General features: G+C 43.0%; 2 protein-coding genes across 7 annotated transcripts; one reads left to right on the plus strand and one right to left on the minus strand.

Annotated features, from left to right (window-relative positions):
- Positions 1–279: 279 nt before the first annotated feature.
- LOC131104510 (zinc finger protein PLAGL2-like) lies at positions 280–16,996 on the minus strand. Of its 5 annotated transcripts, none has more exons than XM_058051791.1 (4): positions 16,534–16,996; positions 14,462–14,647; positions 10,914–11,083; positions 280–6,065 (listed from the first exon to the last, which is right to left on the minus strand). In XM_058051791.1, the coding sequence occupies exon 4, from the start codon at positions 5,634–5,636 to the stop codon at positions 4,335–4,337; it is 1,302 nt and encodes a 433-aa protein (XP_057907774.1). In that variant the 5' UTR covers positions 5,637–6,065; positions 10,914–11,083; positions 14,462–14,647; positions 16,534–16,996; the 3' UTR covers positions 280–4,334. The 5 variants fall into 5 exon arrangements, with proteins under 5 accessions (XP_057907774.1, XP_057907775.1, XP_057907776.1 ...); XM_058051792.1 differs by lacking the exon at positions 16,534–16,996 and adding an exon at positions 15,152–16,501; XM_058051793.1 differs by lacking the exons at positions 14,462–14,647; positions 16,534–16,996 and adding an exon at positions 11,830–12,636.
- Positions 10,968–23,439, plus strand: asxl1 (ASXL transcriptional regulator 1). Of its 2 annotated transcripts, XM_058051777.1 has the most exons (12): positions 10,968–11,354; positions 12,227–12,309; positions 13,140–13,142; positions 14,511–14,628; positions 16,620–16,800; positions 17,730–17,899; positions 18,065–18,149; positions 18,301–18,467; positions 18,642–18,738; positions 19,402–19,507; positions 19,581–20,532; positions 20,616–23,439. In XM_058051777.1, exons 1-12 carry the CDS (start codon positions 11,298–11,300, stop codon positions 23,088–23,090), a joined length of 4,494 nt encoding a protein of 1,497 aa, XP_057907760.1. In that variant the 5' UTR covers positions 10,968–11,297; the 3' UTR covers positions 23,091–23,439. The 2 variants fall into 2 exon arrangements, with proteins under 2 accessions (XP_057907760.1, XP_057907759.1); XM_058051776.1 differs by lacking the exons at positions 10,968–11,354; positions 12,227–12,309; positions 13,140–13,142 and having other exon boundaries at positions 14,490–14,628; positions 17,772–17,899.
- The last annotated feature ends 227 nt before the right edge of the window (positions 23,440–23,666 follow it).

Raw genomic sequence — 23,666 nt, forward strand, 5'->3', positions numbered from 1 at the left:
TGCCCAAACTCTTTTTAAGCAGGGCCACAGACAGAAAAATCTAAGAATACGCCCCTGACATGTTGACATTTTTGTATTTTTACTTTGTAAAAAAAACCTTTATACTTCTGTGCTGTAGTTTTCCAATTTAGGCTCAAAGTGTTTGTTTATCCTGAGACAAGAGCTGGAAAAATCAGCTCATTGTCGAGAGAGGTTTTGTGGGCAAGTGACACACCCAATCCCAAGGATGCGGTCAAGCATGCTGGCCCAAGGAACCAAAACAAGAAAGGTCAACGGAAGGAGGTGGGGTCAGACCTTTGTGTGCTATGCCATGAAAATCTCCTGCACAGAAAGCTTTCTAGAGCTTCCAGATTCTGCACTGCCCCAGTGGATTTCCTGCTTCCTACATAAACCGTCAAATTTATTCCACCCACGGCCCGCCTCCAGGCTAGCTCATTCGACTCTGATTGGTCACACGAGGACTTCCGGATACATAGGCCTGCATTTACAGAGTGTAGCTGCAGCCCATATAAGGAAGTCCGGATCGTATCAGTAGAGCCGTACAAAACTTCTGGACTTCAGGACTCCCTTCCAAATGCGTAAACTCTATTCATTCAACCACCTTCCAAAGTTCATGTTCCAAATTAAAACACAACTTCAGAGTAAATCTACACATTTATTTTGCTTTACTTTTAGACAATAAGAAAATGACAATTTGCCTTGTTTTCCTGGTCATCAATGCTATGAAGCAATAATGAAAACTAAGAAAAAGTGGATGAGCTTGATTCACAGCAGAAATTAACAGCATTACAGAGAGTATTCGGCACATACAATATGAAATGGTCACAGCGCATATCTGCGCTGCTTCTACTTAGTCATGAAAAGGTAAACGTGTTCAGTTGTTGAAATATCTTTGATTATTCTTTGACCCACAGTGTAACAATATATCATAGGTCACGACATACACACAATGATAGGTGAAACCCAAAGTCCTTGCATTACACTGTAGGTACCGTGGTTTTTCACATGTGGGTGGAACACGGATGTATTAAAATATATATATATATATGCACAATGTTCATACTACCATGGCAGGTAATAAACAATTCTTCCTGCGGCAGAAAACATTGCAGGTATTTTAACACAGCTTCCAGTGTGATCATTCATAACCGCAAAACACACAAGCATGATTTACATCCAACTGAATGACTTTAAATGTACGAGTGTTGAAATGTGTTACCGGTCCTGTTAAAAAGAAGAACATTTTCAATGACCACAAACAAGATTACTGCATTTGTCTGAAAGTATTCTGGTCCTTTATCCGACACAAAAATACTGAAAGTGATCCAGTTAAAGATGTGTGAGACGAGGCAGTGAGGTTCATGAGCTGCCACTTGTGTGCATGAAAAGTACCTGACTACTAGCTGCGTTCCAATGTAACAATTACAGGCTAAAATGGTACTGACATCAGTAGAACCTGTGCTTGATATTCTGCTATGAGGTACTCTCAAAATACTAGAGCTACGATAAACAAATGTAATCAGAGACATTTCCGCTGCAGTTAGATAAGCAGTTGCCTCTCGCTTCTGAGGTAGTAAATAAGTAGAAATATCATTAAAAAGGCAAATACACGCAACAATGCTTGATTCAATGGAGCACACCTCTGATCCGAGTGTACATCCCCCGTCCTTCAAAGTTAACTTTAGTCATTTCAGTGGTAAAATGCCTGTTATCGCTTTATATTGATCTTGCAGAAAGTTATGACAAGAGGTAGAGGTAGAATGTTTAAGTCATTATATCAATGTCTGCCACTATATTAAGAGTTAACTCAAAAGCTACCTTCAAAAGTTTACATCTAAAATGGGCAAAAGTGCCACCATAACTAGGGAGGAGAATAACGAAAAAAAAAAAACAGAAACCCTTATTTCTGTGTGTTTGAGGTACAAAACATTTTTTTCAGAAATGTCATAAGTGCTTTAACCCTGTCAAGAGATTCTACTCTCTTTGAAAGAGACACAACAGTAGCATTTTGACATTGGTGCAACACTGAGGCTAGTGACAATGCAAGTGGAACAGTCGATCAGCATGAGGTTAAAATAAGAGAGCATTCTCTCTTTGCATGCGTTCATTCCAGTATAAACAGTCACTTGAACATGTGAGGGAGTAGGGAGTTTCCACTACTGGGACCCTTTCTTCTTGAAACTGGGACTATGTTATCAAAGGAATGGATAGAAATCATTTGGGATATCCCCCCCGTCCCCTCAGAGAAAGTCAAATTTGGGTATGGCGTATAAGTCCCAATTTCATTAGAAGCTTTTGATAGCCACAACAAACCAACGGAAAATTAGCAGACAGGGTCATTGATAATAATCAGAAAAGGCTACAAATATTCTAATTTTTTTTTTTTTTGCTGTGCTAAACCAAAAACAGCAAGGTCATAGTTTCTCACATCCAGAAAATCTAAATTATACATTTTTAAAGAAAAATCTCTCGGGTCACATCACTCGGTTTAAGCGCCCATGATATGCCTTAGTACATATACAAATGGCAATAGGGGCTGCTTGATGCCCGCTTCTCACACAAAACTGATATAGTCCCAGTATCTATGCAAGGTCAAAGCTTGTCTCCTTATACTTGCACCCCATTCAACAAATCAGAGTTAATTTCTATGAAAAAATAAGGGGCATAATTCTTTACTCTTCAGAAGACAAATATTCTTGTACGTTTAAAACAGATTAAACAAAACTCTTTAGTTATCTAAATGTCTGCAAGTATACATCTCTAGCTAAAATCAACAAGTGGGCAAACATTTGTTCTTAATGCTTCGGGTTACGACAGGCGACATTATAGATGTGTATTGACTCAGCTAATTCAGAAACGCCGAGTTTGACCATAGTCACTTCACAACATGGGCATCCATGCCGCCACACACTGTTGAGGAACCAACCAAACCAAACCTAAAAAAAATAAAAATTACATGTTTTAGGACTGCAATTGATTTGTTAAGAATTCCATTGTGTTTGACTTCATTTTCACATCAATTCCCGAATGTCTCATCTCATAAACACATACTCTTAGAACATCGAGAACTAGTTTGGACTTGTTAGACCAATTATTACTTTATCCCATCCATGTATTGTATTAATCTCCTTAATATAGGACAGGGATACGCAAATCTTCAAAAATATTGACCAAAGAGGGTATTTTTTGTACACTATGAAATACAATTTTGTTAATTTTAACGTTTCTTTTTTTGAAGCATGAACTTGCATTGTGACCGAAAGCAGGAATGCCAGAATGGCAACTGTGCAATATCTACAGTATGAGGTTATTATTCCACCTGGAAGTAAACTATGCATTTGACTACTTTAAGTGACAAGTCAGACTCCACAAGGTCAGGCTGCCGATTTGCACCGTAAGGAACTACTGTTCATTGTAAGACATTTTGGCATTTGTAGAGGTTGGATACTACAGCCGAAAACATAGCAGATGCATGCTTTCTCAAGGCCTGATCGGTCAAGGGTACAAAAGGCACAACATCATGGATGCTGACATCTTTATGAACAGTTAGGGGGCCAAAGTCTTATGATTATGGTATTTGGCACCATATGTTTCAGCATCTACATCACGCCAAATCTGTGCCATGGAGGGCCGAGACACTGCAGGTTTACCTTCCAGTCAGTTACTAAAGCAGGTGATTTTACTGATCAACACACGTTGGTTAAAATCACCTGCTTTAGTAACTGGCTGGAAAGAAAACCTGCAGCGTCTCGGCCCTCCGTGGCACAAATTTGACACCCCCTATGACAAATAGCTGTTTTACAAATGCTAATGCAGCAGTTTATGAGGCTGGCTCGCCTTTTAGCCACGAAAAAGGTAAGTAATGATGAACTTAAGTGCATTTTTAATTAGCTCTACAGCAACAAACAGTAACAAAAAAAGGTAAAAGCATGTCAGTGGCGTGTGTGTGCCACCGTGGTAGTGTGGCCTCTTGGAACTCGGCTCTTCCACATGGATTCTGAGCTGGTCTGTGACATGACTGAGAATACATGGTACCTACCCGAATCTATTCTATTCTTTTTTTTCCAGATGCTGAATCCGGTTAAGACCACATAGCACCTGTGATAACTACTGTGTCAAGTGCATGAACTGTTGGTTCTAGTGAAAAAGATGTGCATTCAAACTTGCTTTTTTTCTTTTTTTTCTTTTTTAAATAACGAGGTAATACTGATGAGGTGATTTGTTGTGTTCAACAAATATCTAAGTTACATTGCTGTATAAATCATAAAGACGCCTTTGACCTTTGACAAAAACAGCATGCACATGTGAAGGCTAATGTCTGTACACAGAACTGCTTATTGCTGAAAGGCCTGGTAGTAGTGAGGTAAGGAGCTAGAAGTGCTAACAGCAGAAGTGCTGTATGCCTGAGGTAGCTGGCTATGGTTGTGGGTAACGGGGCTTTGAGGCACGTGAGCCTGTGGGGGCTGAAAGAAGGTAAAAGGACCTGAAGCCTGGGAGGACAACCCAGTGGAAGAGGTTGGAGAGGAGGCGGCGGCGGTGGTGGTGGCAGGAGGATAACCCATCATTAACCCTCCCATCCCCACATGGGAGCTGTAAGGCGGCAGGCTGAAAGGCAAAAAGCCCAACAGTGGCCCAAGTTCCATGTTAGTGGTGCAGGAAAGCTCTGCTGAGGAGATAGCAGGATTCCTCGGTAGGAGGTGGGGGTCACTGCCAACACCCATCCCTTCACCGAGCATCTCCCTCTGGGGGGAGGTAGATGTAGAGGTAGAAGAGTTGACTGAACTGATATGGGGAGGAGGAGCACTCTGCAGATCCAGCAGGAAACTGTCCACGTCGGTGCGGGGATATGAGGTAGATCCTTGTTGGTACCTGGACATGTTGCTGTACGACTGCTGCTGTGGTGCCGCAAGGGGCTGCAAGTGATGGTGGTGGTTGTGAGGAGATGGGGGCGGCATGTGGCGACCGACACCCATGCTTGAGGGCAAAGAGACCTGCATGAGGCCATGCGGGTGACTCATCCCAGGGACAGGATTGGCAATGGGGTAGGAGTTGAACATATCCCTGGTGAAGGTCTCCACGGGTTCCTTGGAGGAGGATGAGCCCCTGTCAGAAGCTAAAGGGCTGGACTCCTTTGCTGGACACGGAGTGGTTGTCGCGGATGTTGTCACTGGAGTACTGGGTGTAACCAGTGGTATCAATCCTGTATCATGCGCGTGGCTCTTCTTCAAGTGACGGGTCAAGTGGTCTCTGCGGCCAAATCGCTGCGCACAGCGAGGACACAGGAAATCACGGCGTCCGGTGTGCACCACGGCATGGCGACGTACATCCTTGCGCGTGTAAAAACGACGGTCACATCGCTCACAGGAATATTTTCTCTCTCTCACAGATACAACAGTATTGTTGTTGCCTTCCGGAGGAGGCCTGTCAATATGGCCGCCACCCAGGTGCTCCAGCAGGGATGGTGCACCCTCCGAACAGGGTAGGCCTGAGCCAGCGTTGTGAGCTTCCACCAGGTGCCGCCTGTAACCCAGCTGGGTGTTGTACTGCTTCCCACACTCCTGGCAGTGGAATAGCTGCCTGTTGGCAATGTGGCTATCCTGCAGCTGACCCTTCAGTTGTTCCTGCTGGTGGAACATGGTCCCACAGAGGTAGTGTTGGTTGTGCTGCTGCTGCAAAAAAATTGAGCCAAGTAGGAGGAGACACAAACAACACTCATGAGGATTCTACAGGTAGCTGGCCATCAGCTTCAGCTTTCTGGTTTTGGGCTGGTTTAGTTATCTCTGTGTGCTTGCAATAATACTAAGTGCAGTTTGTTGACTGTTTAATGGTCCCTTGTGGCAATGATGCGGTGTGGTCTGTCCTGCCTTGGTGGGACAGGCCTGTGTCCAGCGTTTGTTTTCGGTGACAGCACCTGCCATAGCAACCCAATAGGGCTGCAATTATGAGGGCTTTGGGAAGTGACTCCAACTTTCGTTTTTTTTTTTGGCTCTGAGTCTTTTAGAGTTCAGTAGCACGGCACACCAGTCACAGCAGAATTGCAGAGGAAGCTCAACATCCTAAAAGATCTGAAACATTTAAAAAGAAAACAAACACAGCATCATAAGCAAATGACAGGCCTGCAACGGGTTGATAATAAATAAAAACTAAGTCAATTTTGCTAGCCTTGATATATTGACATGTGCATATGTGCTTCTTTTCCTTCTTTCTCTCTCTCGCTCTATACCAAACAGGCTGCACTACAAGAGGTTTCAATCTGAGCATCTGTCAACACCTGGGCGCGTTGCTTCTATTGCGGAATGAACAGAGTCTCTTTGTCCCTGTGGGAAGGGGCGGGGCGCCAGAAATAGTGCAGTAGTTTACTAAATCAAGTAAAAGTGTTTAGTGTGTGCACTACTGTAATCGAGCATAATGCAATTTAAGCTTCTTTCAATGTTGCCCTATGAACATAATATGTGTATATCATGCTGCCATGGTGAAGTGAAATGTGATTTTTCTTATTTGGTGCAATTTTGATATTGAATTTATTTTGTGCATTATTTGTTATGTTCTAAATACCTAAATGATTTCCTAAAACGCAAAAAAAACACATTAAGAGAAACTAGCACTCTCACTCAAGGAGGGCTTTAGTCGGAGAATGTGCGTTCTGTACATAGATGTGACCCACATCTGGCTGCAGAAAACATTATTATTTTTCCCATCATATGACTTGCACGTGCAAACATGAAGCAATGTCCAAATGATCCACAACCAAAACATCACATAAACCCTAGGTTCCCAAAATGGAGTACGCATACGGCAATTGTCATGGGGGTACGTGAATAATTACAAATACAAGTGCACCTGAAGGCCTCACAGCACAGAGGTCCACAACATTATTAAATCCTGTGAGTACATTATATGAACAAGTAAATAAATTTGATGATTATGTTGTGCGTCAAGCTCATTGAATCTTGAAGATACAATTTATATAGATGTTTCAATCACCGCACTGTGAAAATCTGTCCAAGTATGTCCCTGCCTGGATGAGAGAGTAGGATTCCGTGGTTGTATTTTAATGGATACTGCTTTATCGCGTTGGTTAATGTTTATCACGTGACTGCTTCTAAATACGTCAACATTGGAAGTCTTCAATTCCACGAGTTGTCAAATTCACTTTTTCGTCTTTATTGGTGCATCCACGCCACGGTACAATGTTTACTCGAGAGTTTATATTGGTGTTTAGCAGCATTATTGTTCCATTTTTAACTCATTCACCCAGAAAGGTGACACACAACGAGACGACAGCGCCATCTTGTGGGGGCTCACGCCACGGCGAAAGTATTGCCACAGTTTCCTCCCCTAAGAGCTCTCATAGTGTTTAAAACGACATGAAAAACATATTGTTAAGTCTTGGTGGTTTGGTTTTTAATTTAAAAAAAAACATTATTAAAGATGGCAGGTGCTTAACTGAAGTGACGAACTTCAAAGTTATAACGACCGTGAGGAAGGACGTGACCACAACTTATGGGACCGGGGGCTAGCCGTGTCTGCTAACCGAACTTGCGTTGCTGAAATTCGGCGGCGGATATGAGTTTTCTTTTGGTCCTCCGGTCATCTCAAATCCGTCACATCGGTTTTTACAAAATAACATCGTTATCGGGACCGAGGATAACGGGCAAAAGTTGTCCGAGTTACAAGGCTGAATTCAAAACAATAGATGTACGCTTCACTAAGTTGTGTCGGAGTTTGTGTGGCTGGAGCTAACTCTTCTCGATTACTTCTGCAAACAGGCTAAAAAAAGTCCCGCTAGCGTCGCCACGTAGAAGCTGTAGCCTCCTTACCGACTGCCGCACCGCCACGATCTTTCTCCACGCTCCATTTGGTCTCCACGTGGACATTTTGTCCAGATGAAGCTTTTAAACGATGTTTATTAGAGTCTGGGCCTGGGCTGCTGGCGCCGCGCTGGAAGCCGTGCATTCTGGGAGCATGACGTCACAGCACCGCCACAGTCCCAGTCCCCCTAACCACCAGTAGGAATCATTACTGCTAACTTTACTTTACTATTACTGCCACCAACTCTCGCCTCATTGCTGAGCATACACAGTTTATTATTATGATTCGTGCTGGTAGACGTATACGTCATCAATTAGTTCTCAGCCCGTCGGTGTGCTTATATTTTATATTTACTGGATGAAACCACCGTGAGGCATACGGTTGGTGGATGGATTGTGGTTCTTTTAGAGTTGGGACACTACAGACAGATTCTGGCCAAGAAATTAGTTTAGTAGTCGTTTTTGTATACAGTATGTATACAGTGGTGATGACTCAGTTTCTGTAAAGAATGGATGGATTGTGGTTCTTTTAGAGTTGGGACACTACAGACAGATTCTGGCAGAGAAATTAGTTTAGTAGTTGTTTTTGTATACAGTATGTATGCAGTGGTGATGACTCAGTTTCTGTAAAGAATGGATGGATTGTGGTTTAGATTCTGGCCAAGGAATATTTTGTGTTGTTTGTGTTTCATTGAATGCACACTGAAACACGCAGTTCTTTATTTAACCAAAGAAACTTGATATATCACACACATCCACACTGCTAACTCCTGGTCATTAGGAGGAATTTGAGAGCACATTGATGTACATTAATATGCCACTGAAACATGTATTTAGTGCATTCGGAAAGTAGGTGAAAAAGTTTCCCAATAATTTAAAACACTTCTAGAAAATGAATAAGCGGAACTGTCACTTCTTTCTTTTGGGTTAACTAAACAAAGAACTCCAAAACTAGATGTGGGGCGATTATTGACAGTTACATTAAGTTTATGTATGAAGAGTCAACATTTCACAAGTGACGGAAGAATGGAATGTGAGATTGACAGACGAATTGGTATGGCATCTGCAGTGATGTGGACTCTACATCGGTCTGTTGTGGTGAAGAGAGAGCTAAGCCGAAGGTGGCTTGGGCCATGGTTAGCATGCCTCCCGGACACGGCCTCCCCGGGGAGGTGTTCAGGGCACGTCCAACCGGTAGAAGGCCTCTGGGAAAAACCCAGGACATGGTGGAGAGACTATGTCTCCCAACTGGCCTGGGAATGGATCTGGATTCGGGAGGAGCTGCCCTACCGTGCCTGCTACCTTTCCTAAACAAGCACTACACTGGTGTTGCCCCGATCCCGCAGATAAATCAACTTTCAGAGATAGTCCTGACACTTGCTAGACTATCCTCAAAGCTCGCCATGATGTGATAAATGGTTGGTTGAGGTGCAATCTTACGAGCAGCAGTATCCTTGCAGATGAAGCCCTTTTTGTGCTAAGCACTGATGACTGCATGTGTTTCCTTTCAGGTAACCATGGTTAACAGAAGAAAAACAAAGATACCAAGCACCACCCTCCTTTAAAAGCTTCCAGTCTGTTATTCTGACTTACTTTACTTTCCACAGTAGGATGTGAACCTCTACTCTTCAAGCCAATATATTTTCTGAATGAGATTTTTTTTTATTCAAATAAATAAATGAATCACACGACAAATTTTCTTCTCTTCCTGTATTAAAAATGTAGTCTTTACCAGTTCATACATGGGAATACATGGGAAAGTGATAAAGTAATGTAATAATGTAGTAATATAATTGTCAAGGTTTTTCCTCAATCATAATGAATAATCACATGTAATAATTAGTATAATAATAAATAACTATATGATGCAATGTCAGCTGACATTGCATGTGAATACTGAAAAGCTGAAGTGAAGCCGAAACGCTTTGAAGAGAAGCGAAAATCAAAGTTTAATATGAATATAGGAGCCGTTTGGAAGCTGAAGCTGGGCTGAAATGCTGTGGAAATAAGCTAAAACGTAGAAGGAAAGTAATAGGAAATTGGTAGTTTGAGCTCAAATCAAGAATTTAACCAATCATCTCTCGGGCTGGATGCTTTCAGGATTCACACAATAATCAATATAAATAACTGAACTTGGTTGTAATCATAGATGAGTACTGACAATGTGTTGTACTCCCTTTCAGTGTTCACACTGTTCAATTGTTGCTGCTGTTGTTCATGTCTGTCTTTGTACGGTCCCCTCACTTTTTCAAATTTCAAATTTGCATAACAACAAAATATAAAATACAGCCAAATAATACTCCATATAATACAGAAGCTGTAGCTTGCATTTTTCCAGGTAGAGCAAATCTGTTTAGCACTCTTTGCCCCACTCACTCCGTGCCTGCCCTGACCTTCCCACCTTCAAAAAACAACTCAAAACCCACCTCTTTAAATCTGTTTTTAATGTCTAACCTTCTATATCTGACTGCTGTGCCCCGCCCCGCTTTTTTAACTGTGTACTAACCAATGAATGTTGTATTTTGGTGTGTCTTTTATTCTGTTTACTTGCTCTGTTCAACTTCATTCTTTTGTAAAGTGTCTTTGAGTATCTTGAAAAGCGCTATACAAATAAAATGTATTATTATTATTATTATTATGTAAGCCGTAAGGGCATTTAGATCAATAATACTATCTGCCACAATGACTGGATAGGACGGGAAAAAAAGCTTGGAAAAAAAATCATCAAATGGGAGTCATTTGATTTTCCCTTATTGCTTTTCTTTCCTTCATCACTGCATAGGCTATCTGTTGCCAAACATTCTCTAATGCTTTTATTTAAACACGGAACACGTTACTTAAACATGGAAAGTGAGCACACTTTTTTAATGACAAAACAGACACATGAATTATTAAGTGTCAACATGTTTAACACAAGATGTGAAGGAATTATCCGTCATAGATATATAAAAAAAATGGGTATAAACTCTGATTCTACCTACTCCTTTTCAGGCATGTTGATTTGTGTACCTCCAAATAAACCATACATGCACATAATGTAGTTGGATTTTGATGCAAGGTTTGATATCCCTATTAAGACTACTGTGCAGGCAGTATAAATACCTTTGCGACGCATTTCTGAGATGCCAAGGCATTTGTTTCATTACAGTCCTGTGGTGGCGCCGACCTTTGACCTGGTAGTGGCGTTCGGGGAGGCTTGTTCTGCTGCAGCACTCCTGCCTGCCACACTCTACCTCTGCCTTCATGCTGCACCCACACAATGTGTGTTGCGCCTGTGTAGGAAAACGGAGCGACTTTTCACAATAGTGACATTACAACAAGACACGGTCGGCGTCGTCAAAGGCAACAGAGATTTTTTTTTAAAAAAGCACTTGTTTTTATAGTGCTACGTAGCCAACAGAGAGCACAGCTAGCCGCGTTAGCAGGCAGCTAAACCGCCACGGTATTTAGGGCGCTTTGTAGGCACGGCAGGCCAGTGCGGAGGAAATGAAGGACAAACAAAAGAGAAAGAAGGAGCGGACCTGGGCTGAAGCGGCTCGAATGGTAAATCCGTCATTTTGTACGCTTTTTTGAGCAGTGAAATGATTCATTTGAAACGACGGCAACGCATTTGTTTTTGTCCATTTCCGTCTACACCAAGCTGGACATTAGTACGATAGCAGCTAGCCATTGGCGCAGCATCGCTAACGTCTAAAGCAGACTCTTTTTCGCTTAAACACCAAAGAATGGATACTGCTTTACACCTGTGCTATGCATTAAAGTACAGTCAAGAGAATGATATTCAACACTGCATGCTAATTGTAGCTAGCACGCTAGCATTTATGTTTTGAGCCCTTTGTTTTCTAGGCTGCATGCTAGCTTTTGAGCAATGGACGTAGCATCGTATTCGCCCGAGTTGTTTTGAAGATGCAACATGGTCTTGAAAGCATCAAAGACTCGTGGAATTAAAACAATATTTTAGCACCATGAAGAACCCTCAATACCCTCACCCGTAGTAGCAACATAAAGACCCTCCAACCTATTATTGTAGAACGTCGTATTCAAAGCCAACGGTTAACGGACTGTGCTGTGTTGAGCATCCTCAAATTGGGAATATTTATACGCCTTAAAATAACGTATCTGGAATCTACGTCGAATACACCGGGAATAAGCTCTCACATTTTAGTGTAACATTGGGTAACGGTTCACTGATTGCATAGAATTTGAGTCAGGTGTGGCCAGTACACTAGTGTGACACAATAACACTAGACATTGCTATTCCTTCAAAAATGTGAAACAATGAAGTGAATTGAGGACTGTGCCACTGGTTAATTCAGGAGAACACCGGATATCAGGCATCTGATTGTGTGCCAAATGTCATAAGTCAGTTTGCAAATTCTTTTAAGCAAGTGTTTTTTTTTTATTTTTTTTTACAGGTACTGGAGAACTTCTCTGACGCACCTATGACTCCTAAACAAATACTTCATGTCATCCAGACCAAGGGGCTGAAGGAAATGAGGTCAGAGGCAGACATACGTACCCTGGTTGTTTCCTAGTAGATCTGCATGTTTCTGCGAAAAAAAATATTTTTTGTTGCTTGAAATTAAGATTTTCTGACGATTTCTTTTCCCGAAACCTCATTATCATCATTAGACTCTTCATTGTTTTGTTCTGATTTCAAGACACAAGACACAATTCCTCTCAAAATCCTCTCATAATATTAGTACACAATTGCCCATCCATTTGATTATATTTTTAATAACAAATGGATAACTTGCTGTAAGTCAAGGTCACAAGCTGATATTTCAAGGGGAGCTGCACTTTTTTGGAATTGTGCCCATCAATCACAATCCTTGTTCCCCTTTCCATGTATTCTAACACAAGAAAATGATTTGGTACAAGCTAGCTAATATTTCCCCTATGAGATGCACCTATTTTGACGCTTAAGCCCTAAGAAAAAAAACTTTAAAAAACGGCAATTGTGTTCCATTTACATAGCGATGTTGTTGTTGAAGCAGCTAACATGAAGTACTATATTCGTGGCAGACTAATACAACGCCTCGTTATCGGCGTTGTGAGTGACGTCTCAGCATTACACAGTGCCTCAAACTACTCATTATTATTAGGAATGTGTTATTTTGCTAGGTTATGAATGAAATGGATGGAAAAAACTGTTTGCTTAGCTTGGCTGAGTAAATACAATTGATGATCATTTTTTCCCCTGAGGTTGAAACAAACTACTGTATTTTCTTAGTAGTCAACACATGTTGACTGTGTATCAATGTGTCTTTAACTCATTTTTTCTGTTTCATTTTTATGAACTCATTCACCTGGTGATGCGCTGAGCAGAAGGTATGTTTGCATATGACGTTTCCTTTAGGGCCTAGTTTTATCTTAGCCAAAATAACCAACAACAACTGCCATGGTCAGGCTTTATGTTGCCTTCATTACTCAAAAGTCTGCAAGATTTGGAGTTGATTTATGTGTTCACATGTTGTCCTCAAGGCATGATTAAAATCCACGCTAGTGTGAAATGGGCTCACATAAGAAGCTGAGTGTGTTAAATGTTTTTAAACAGCACAAAATTAAAAGGGGCAAAACAATCCATAAATAAGTTTTTGACATGGAATGACAAAAATACAGTTTTAATCAATATAATTAATTATTTTTGTGGCTCAGTTGGGTAGATGTGAATCAGGGCTCGACAATAACGTTGTACCGATGGCCCGGGGCAAGTTAAAACAAAATTCGGGCAAGTAAATCCAATCAGTGATATTCCCGTCGGGCAAGTACACTTTAGCATGCCGTACTGCCAAGAGTTTTTTTTTAAAGCGGTTCTTGTTGGGTGTTGGTAAAACACGGACTGCGTAATTCCGGTGGTAATTTGCAAACCAATCCTTGCAAATCTTGAAATGGACCAATCAGAATCGTTTATTTAGACCGCGGTCCGTAATCCACAATCCGCGTTTTACCCACACCCGTTCTTGTTCGCGATCAACCAATCAGCGATGGTTTTACTAGGAAAACATCTATCATGGCGTCCCTGCCAACATCGTCTAATTCTTCAACAACTTCTGAAGGAAAACAGCAAAAAGTGATGAACCAGTGCCTCCTAAACAAGTATTTTATTAGCGGCAGCAAATCAAATGATGGCACAGGTGAGTGAATCACATTGCTGTGACAATTTGAAGTGGTCACAATGAAACACCACCGATTAGATCCAATACCAAGTGCTGATTTTGCACAAGCTACAAAATCTAGCGGTTTCATTTCTCTGTGTATTTTTCTCACCTTTGCTTCACAAATTATTGTTTGACCATTGAGCATTTTTTTCTGGATTAAAAACACTTTACTAGTACACAAATGTGTCAAATGTTTCATTGTGGTGCACAACTTATAAATATCACTGCTTACTACGACTACCATGTGTAAGGTAGCATGGCTTGCCATGTTAACATACATCTCCACAAATTTTCAGACATTCCTCCAAATACAATGCATCAGTACTATTATCTGATGAATTATCAGCATATATTGATATATATCATTATGGCAGTCTTTTCATTTTACATGGGGCAAGTTCGGGCAAGTAGTTCTCACCTTAAGGATTCCCCATGGGCAAGTCATTTTTGTTTTTAACGTAGAGCCCTGTGAATGTATTGTTTGTTCACTTTAATATTCAGTGCCGAGTGACAAGCTTTTCGTTGTGTATTCACGCAGTGGAACAGCACCTTTGGCCTGCCTGGTCACAATGCTTCACTCCCAGGTGAGAGGAGATCGGGTCAAGAACAGCATCTTCTTTAAGTTGCCTGGACGGATGAGCCTTTTCACACTGAAGGTATGTAGACATGAGCCTCCTGTTTTGCAGATATTAGGCAACATAACTGGTACGGTTAAGCATCAATATGCATTAACTGAAAATATTTGTAATTATGTGGAATCTTTTCTACAATTCATACAAATAAGGTTTTCTTATGTAGTCGGAAATAGAGGATGTCGGTCCTGATTCACTAGTTTCGTGGTTAGAGTAGTATTTTTTTTTTGCCATGACTTTCTGTGAAAGCACACCACTTTCCGCTGTTCCTTTTCTATTTACTTTGCCGACCAGTAAGTGTTTACTGTCGGGATTTCTGTATTTTGATGTAGTTTTTTTTCCTAGATGGGAAAACTGGGTTGTGTGGATACGTTTGAGATAGACAAGCACCTTGTTGGCTTTTATGTTGCTGCCACTTTCCAAAAGAATTCTGCATACTGGCTTGTTTGTGTTGATGGGTCCCCCTTGGTCATTATTAATAGTCCCACTGAGGGGCTGTAGAATATGGCTTTGCAAGCATCTCTTTACCTCCTAATTTCTATGCTACCTTGCATTGCTCCTCTCAAGGCTCCACTCTTTTGCTGTGTATATGCTCACGGCCCATCTTCCTCACAGAGAGGGACAAAGGTCTCACTCGGTCTGTCACGAGAACAAATTTTGTAATTGTCCTAAAAATTATTGCAGATAAACGACATTCTGAGACCATTTTTTATTGTCATGGTCCTACATGACATAATAATACAAGTATAATGTATATTTTAAGTCAAATAAACAAACAATTAAAATAAAATGCAGTCTACTCATCTCGTTTTTTTAGCAAAAATTACACTTAACAATCATAAATCATTTTTTACACTGTTTACATTTAATGATGTGTAATTGGTCCTTGTTTGGTCAAAGTACAGGTTTTGGATTCAGCAAATATGATATGTTATTGGTTGTCGCTGTCAGGTGCTTGGTACGCAGTGGTCATTAAGCGATGGGCAGTAACAGTATTGCTGGATTGGTATGGAGTGGGCTAAGAGAAGAAGCTTTCAATGACCCACGTCTGCCTGCTTTTGTAGCAGGGGTTGTGCGCACCGCCTACGAAACCATTCCCTGGTGAGGAAAGAGGCAGCGGTGTTGTCTTTTTTATCCACAAGACAAGCTGAAGCCCAACTACAGTAGAGAGCCATCATATTGCGGGGGTTTTCAAAGTCTTAATAAGGAACCAAACAGCTACCATGCACCACACACTCCGCTTCAACTGAGCCTCTGGGCTTCTGCTCGACCCTCCTCCCTCATGCCTGCATGCAGGAGGGATATAGAATGGCAAAAGTCTACATCGATATCAACGATATGGTTGGTTTTGATATCGATATTGTTGGATCAAACAGTTTTTACGAGCCTGTGCAAATTGTGGCCTCAATTTCCTGTTCTTTATCGACAGGAGTGGCACCCGATGTGGTCTTCTGCTGACGTGTTATGCGTTACCTTGGTTGTGACAGGTGGTAATTTGTGTGATTTTATTTTTTTGATCCCGTCTGGCCATTCTCCTCTGACCTCTGCCATCAACAAGGCATTTTCACCCAGAGGACTGCTGTTTTTACTGGATATTTTCTCTGTTCTGGAGCATTCTCTATAAACCTCTAGATGGTTGTGTGTGAAAATCCCAGTAAATCAACAGACCAGCCCGTGTCAACTAACAGCCATGCCACGTTCAGTCACTCGAAACGCCGTTTTAACTTTTTCATGTGCAGATTGTCTTGATCATGTCTACATCCCTAAATGCTTTAAGCCGTTTTATTGGCTGATATCATTTGTGTTAACCAGCAGTTCAACTGTGTCCCCGATTAAATGGACAATGATTGTACAGATGTTAAGATTTGAGTTGATGTTATGTTTAAATTTGATGATATGAAGCATGTTACTGAGTTGAGGTAACAGTACCTGTACTTGGATGCCTGTCAGTGATGTATTAAGAAGAAGAACAGGAACATTTACTTTCCTTTTTACTCTCTCTGTCTGATCTGTAGAAGAATGCCCTGCAGTGGACAAAGACTTCAGAGTCAGAAAATCCAACTGAGCTGGTGAGCAGCACCGCTACCCCAACCTCCAGCAGCTCAACCCTCACAGAGGCTGGCTCCACTGAAGCAACTGAGCAGGAGAGCGGCAACTCCACTGAGACACCTGCTACTGCCAGTGTCTCCAATTTTGGTAACATTACACAGAACAGACTATTGCCTTGGGTCTATTAAATGGGAGTTTCTACAAAGAGAAGCCAAGTGTGATTATGTAGATCAGGGGTCTCAAACACATCTCAAACACTAGTTTGAGGCCTCTGCCTTGATATGAAAGTTTAATGTTAGTGCACCCCGCGCAAGTTTGATATGGATGCTGTATGGTATCATGTACCCAGAAAAAATTATTACGTTTGATTAATGTTCATGTTAAAGGTTAAATAACTGTTAATAGTTATCCTCCCTGTCCGTGTGGAAGTGGTAAGTTTTTGGCTATTTAAGTTTAAAGGAAATAACTTGAAGGCTACCATTTTAGGTTGCTAGCTCTCTAGTTTGCGAGTTAGCATGTGTCTCAAGACCCTGCAGTTGCGCAATATGTTGTAAATCAAAAGAGTATAAATGTGACTATAGTCGTGTTTTGTCATGTCTACAGGGCTCTAATAATGCTTTGTTCATTTTAATCTGAAAAAAATAATTTGTCTACCCACCAACTATATGTGGTTTCTTAAGTTTTTATTATTTGCTGTTTTATTATGATTATTATATTTATTTATTTATTACTGATTGATTGATTTTCTTTATTCTTGATTTGTTTATTTTTCATCTTATTTTGTGTAGAAAAATAAAAAGTAAGATATTTGAGAACAGTGCAATGTTTTAGCAGAGCTTTTCTTGTAGAAAATTGGAACCAAAGCGAAGTTTCTTAATTTTTTTTGTTTTTAATAAATCTGTTTTTTTTTTTTTTTTTGGAAAACCTGATGCGGCCCAGTCTCACCCAGACCCGAGCTCCAGTGGCTCCCAAGTAAATTGAGTTTGAGACCCCTGATGTAGATGTTAAATTGCAAATGTTCACATGCAACACCATCTGATTGTGACACCGTAAATCTGTCTTTTCCTGACCTGCAGCTTTGGCAGATGAAACTTCATCCAGTGTTTCCGGCTCCACAGAGTTGCAGTCTTCTACCAACCAGCCTCAGACCCGACTCAGCAGAGCAGCAGGATTGCAGGGACGCACCGACGCTCAGCAGGTCCAGCACGTTCAACACGCCCAGACAAGACTGAGCCGCTCCCGACAGGTCAGTACCATCCTCAAAGACAGAGAGATATTTTATATTGTCATGTCAAGTTAAAATATTAATACCAGTTGTGTGTATTTAGAACTGTAGTTAAACTGTGTAGTGTTTCAGCTTTTTGAATGAAGTGCCTTGTGTCCAACTCAACATGTTTGCTTGTTGCCACAGTCGGGGAGACAGCGTAAGAAAGCAGTCATGATGCCACGTGTTGTCCTTACTCCTCTGAAAGTAAATGGAGAGCATGTCCCGTCAGGTAAGCCACCGGTCCAGTGATACTTGCTCTTTCTGTAGTGAATTATAGAAATATTGATCTGTCGCCATATTAGTAGAGTGGACCACAACAATATCTTCATAATATTTATTTATACTTTTTTTCTGTGGGAACTGTGGTTTGGGCTTTTTAGGACCGATGAAGAGGAATCGGGGAGGGGTAGATGTGGACTTCGAAACACCAGGCTCCATTCTTGTCAACACAAACATCAGGGCTCTCATTAACGTGAGAACCTTCTCAGCATTCCCAGCACAGTCCCAGCAGCAGCTATTACAGCTTCTCCCCGAGGTGGACCGCCAGGTAACGTATTGTGCAAGTCTATACCAAGACTTGCACACCCAATACACAAGTAGGAAAAGGGCAATCAAACTAAAATCAGCGCAATCATTCTTATGTTTACATTTGCCTGTGTTCTGTTTAGCAGTATTATTATTTCTTCAAATAATTCTTGATTATATCTGCATTTCTATGAAGATTGGACCAGATGGAATGGCCAGACTGAGCAGTTCAGCTCTCAACAATGAGTTCTTTACACATGCTTCCCAGAGCTGGAAAGAGAGGTTAGCTGAGGGTAAGTGTTGCACAGAAAAGGGAAATGATTATGGGTTCATGTTTCACGTAAGGATTGTGGATGATGGACAAAATTCCTCTCTAAGTAAGATTGCCATGAATATATTTAAGCAATTTAACTCCCCATATCTTTGGATACATACTAGTCATCATGACTTGTATTACTGTTGGTGACTAAATTTCACCGTAAAAAAAAACCCTGCCCCATTGCATACTGTGTATGTGACAGCAGCCTGTCAATCTCTGCAGTTATATTGATATGGCAACACATAATAGCTGAACTCTGACTAGCACACACCTACACCACTGAAGCACTGCAACCAAGAAACACACTATAAAATGAAGATACGACTGTTGGGAGTAAATTAATATAATTGAATAGAATACTACAATTTAAGTTTGGAATGTAGGTCAGGGCTTCTGGTAATGGTTAGGCCAGCTGAAAAGGCTTTGCTGCCCCTGACTGCACACCACTGGGTCCTTCATCAAGGAAAACTATCACTTAAACATTTTGCTTAGAGTTTGATCATATCAGTATCTGAGCACTGGGAGAGCTTGTACTGTTAACAGCCGTAACCATGGTGAAATTAAAGGTACACGAGCTTCTGCTCTAAAAGTACTTAAGGTGACTTGTTGTTTAAACATTCCCATTTGATGTGTTTAGGGGAGTTCACCCATGAGATGCAGGTGCGATTCCGGCAAGAAATGGAGAAAGAAAAGAAAGTTGAAGCGTGGAAGGAGAAGTTTTTTGAGGAGTACCATGGACAAAAGTAAGTTTTAACATTCATTAGTGTTGTTGAAAGAAGCCTATTATCTTATAAAATATTGTATGATTCCCTGCAGGTCTGGCCTGACAAGAGAGGAATCCCTGAAGCTCACAATGGGTGATGCAAGTGAAGTTGCAACAAGTGTCCTGGACAGTGACGTTTCTGTGGTCTCAACTAGCGCCCCCAAGAGGCGCAGTGTGGGTCGGCGGAGGAGAGATGGTAGGATGAGGCGGCGCACCCGAGCTGATCTACGTCGCAGGGCCCGACGCACCCTGTGCAAGACCACCTCTCCGGTGTTGCAGTCTGCAGAAGCTGCCGAGGACATTGATTCTCTGGACACCTCAACAGTCTCCATTGGTTCTCCCATGTCGGAAAGTACAGTTATTCAAGGGGAAGTGGTGCTACAGGCTGAATGTGATGAGGAGCTCCCATCAGAAGACATCTCCATCGAGCCAAAGTCCCCCACACCGGAGCCAATCCTTTTGCCGGCTCCTACTCCGACTCCCATTCCAAGTCCAGAATCTACCAGCGATGACAAAGACGCAAACATCACGGGCTGTCTGCTGTCAGAAGAAGCTGCACCAGTATTAGCATCCACCTCCTCCCCTTCATCATCATCATCTTCTTCTTCTTCTGACTTGTCTCCTTCGTCCTCACCTTCCTCAGCTTCTGATAAAGGAGCTTTTACCACCGGCTTGGACTCTTCTTCGTCCTCGTCAGTTTCATCCGGTGCCGCAGTCGCGACGGATCATCTGGATGACACGGCGTCTGTGGTCACCTCCGTCACGGGTGGAACAGCCACCAGCAGCCGTGAGAGCAGCCCTTCGGACAGCCCCGCAGCCACCCCCGTACCCAGCACCCACCACAAGGAACAGAAGAGAAGACCAGATGAGGCACGGGCCTTCTCCAGCTTCCCCGAAAAGAGGCCGCGGCTGAATGATCAGCAGTCCTTTCGTACCACAATTGACAGGGTCCATCCAGAGAAACCGCAGCCGACAACAGAGGAGCCCAAGGTGCCGCCAATCCGGGTAAGTGCCTGCTCCAGCGTCACTGTTAAATTTGCGTTTTCTAATTTCTACTCAGTGATTTATTTATTACTTCTGTACCGCAGATTCAACTGTCCAGAATCAAACCTCCCTGGATCAAAGGGCACCCCACCTACCAGATATGCCCCCGCATCGTGCCCCCTGGAGAGGCCTCGCGGCGGTCGGGGACGGGGGGCGCGCGGACGCTTGCAGACATCAAAGCCCGTGCACAGCAAGCCCGAGCCCAGCGCGAGGCCGCTGCTGCTGTTGCAGCCTCTTCCGAAGGGCCAGGGTCGAACAGGGTCCGGCTGCGGCCTTCGGCTGGGATACAGGATAGCAACAGTGGACAAAGAGCGCAAGAGCACCCAGGGCCGATCGAGCCCGGAGGAGGGAGTGCGAGAAAGGGAGGTGGTGGTGGCACACAGGAGCCAGGATCGTCTTCAGATGCTCATTCGTCTGGAACACAACTACAGCATCCCGATATAGAGAGCAAAACGCTGCCTTCCCCATCTGCTACCTCAACGTCCGTGTCCTCAGAGCACCCAGAGACTCCAAGCCCTCCTCAAAAATGGGTGGGAAGGCTTCCTGGGCCTGAGGAAGATTTGGCACCAACATCAGCCAATGCCTATGATCCTTCTGACAGGCTTGGCCAAGCAACAAACCTTCCTTCTCAAGAGATTGACACAGTGTCAAGGTCTGTAGTCTCTCCACTAGACAGGCAAAACAAGGTGATGGAGTCTACTACTCCACCCTCAGAGAGGTTAGACCAGGGAAAGGAAAAACGCTCGCTGGTCCCAACCTCCATTCCTGATACTCTTCCCAGGTTTGGGACTCAACGGATGGTTGTTCAGAAGCTGGTCAGATCTACGGCAGCCCAAGAGCTTGAACATGAAAACGAGAAAGCCCCATGTGGTGTCGTTAAAGATTCCCAGGAGACGGACTCAGTCTTGGTTTCAACAGCACAACAAGCAGACGTACCTTCACCTTGTGTGGACTCCGCTGTCCGAGATGACGAGGCTGGGACTCACAGTGATTCCACAGAAACCGCTTCCGATTGCGAGAATGAAAGCCAAGTGGATGAGCCACAGCATCAACCAAACAGCGATTGGTGCTCTCCGATAAGGAGCCACCGAAAAATGCAGCAGATCATTTGTAGTCCGCTGAACCACCAGCCAGTCATCCAGGCCCAGGGTCAATCTGTTATCCAGCCTTGCTTTCCCAACGGTTTGCCACATCCTCCACAGAGCCAGCCCCTTTCCCAAGACCACCAGTCTCTTTACACACAGACTCCCAGGGTGAACGACGTTGTTGTCAAAGTTGAGCCTGTAGATGATTGCAGAAGCACCAGACAGAACTCTGCTGAGGAAGAGTACAATGGCCGTACTAAATCTTGCATCACCCCTCCAAGTGTTTGTGGAGCCTCAAAGAAGCTCTCAACTTCAGCTAGACCAGTATCCAGTGTGGAGGCCAACAACCCGTTGGTGACACAGCTTTTACAGGGCAGCCTCACCCTGGACAAAGTTCTACCCCCACACTCTGCAGATAGGCTAGAGATCAGCCGAATGCCAGGTCCGCAGCGAAGACCCTGTAACAGACCTGAGGTCTCGCCCCAGGTTCCTAGCGCAGAAGGAATTCAAGTCAAGGCTCAGAAAGGCTACCCTGTGTCCTGTTTGATGGAGACCCCGACCACCTCACAGTATCAGTCTCAGCAGGCTTCTGGAGCCGTCCCCGTCATCACGTCCTCTAATTCCACCTCAAACATGTCTAGCTTAAACTCTCATACGTCACTGGCAGACTCGGCAACCTTGAAAGAGTCCCCTCCTCATCAGCCCTCGCAGGGGGCCATTCCAGACCGGATCCATCCTGCTCACAGGACCGTACTGAACGGCCCGTCTCCTCCTCATGCAGACCCGTGTCCCGCTGAAGTGGTGCCGAGCGTTAAGATCAACTGGCGATCTCCGCAGCCTCAGATTTCCAACCATCAAGACCCTTCTGCCCCCAACGTCAAGACTGAAGTTGGTGCAAAGCCGTCTTGTCAGGCGCTTGCTAAAGCCTCCCCGGCTGCACCCACAGTCGTCACCAAGAAAGAACCTGGGAATTCCATGGATGGGTACCCTAGCGGCGGGGCCATGGAGGGACTCCTCAATATGGAGATGAATTTGGCCCGGATGGCCAAAAATGAGCTCAGCAAAGCTCCATACTCTAGTTATCACTCTGCCCCCTCCTCTCTCTCGTCCCTTCCCTTCCAGATCTATGGAAAAATTTCTAAGCAGGGCGGGAGCGGCGGTGGCGTTAGCTACACAGCCAACGTGTCTGTGATGGACAATAGCAGTTTTACCAGGAATATGACAGACGGTGTACTCCAGCTGCGGCCTCGTCTGGCCTCCAGCCAGGCCACGCTCAGCATCCAGACCTTTAGTGATGGTACAAATGAAGAGGTTTCGCTCAAATGCTCTTGTCGCCTCAAAGCCATGATCATGTGCCAAGGCTGCGGTGCCTTCTGCCATGATGATTGCATTGGGCCTTCGAAACTCTGCGTGTCTTGTTTGGTGGTGAGATAATATGCTGAGGATCAAACGTTCTGACAGTATTTAGTGCACACGAGGTCTGGCAGGAAAGATTTGTATTATATATATATATGGGTTGTTTGTTTTTGTTGCACATTTTGAGATTTTTTTTTTAGCTGTAATTATATATTGAGTATTATTACTATTTTGAGATAGATAGATAGATAGATAGACTTCCTTTATTGTCATTGCACAAAAACACTAACGTTTTGGTTTTGACGCCTCACAAACATTTACCTCATCTTGTTCCACCTGTCATTATTTGGTGGCCATCATTGTTTCTGTTTCATGTTCTCTCTGTGCAAAGAAATATTTTTAACCATTAAACAAGTAAAGAACATTATTTTAGCGAGTCATGGTTTTTGAGTCATTACGTTTTCCCACCAAACTTTTGTTTTAATGCAAAAAAGAAAATCCTGCAGTTGAATGGTTTAAACGCTCAAAGCACAACGACTCAGATCTTCACCAAAGCCTAAACATCCAAAACATGTTCATCCGAGTCGAAGCACATAAAGGCTAGAGCTGCAACTACTGATTATTTTCAAAGTCAATTACACTGAAGCTTGTTTG

The sequence above is a fragment of the Doryrhamphus excisus genome, chromosome 16 (genome assembly GCF_030265055.1).
Source record: "Doryrhamphus excisus isolate RoL2022-K1 chromosome 16, RoL_Dexc_1.0, whole genome shotgun sequence".
Taxonomy (NCBI): Eukaryota; Metazoa; Chordata; class Actinopteri; order Syngnathiformes; family Syngnathidae; genus Doryrhamphus; species Doryrhamphus excisus.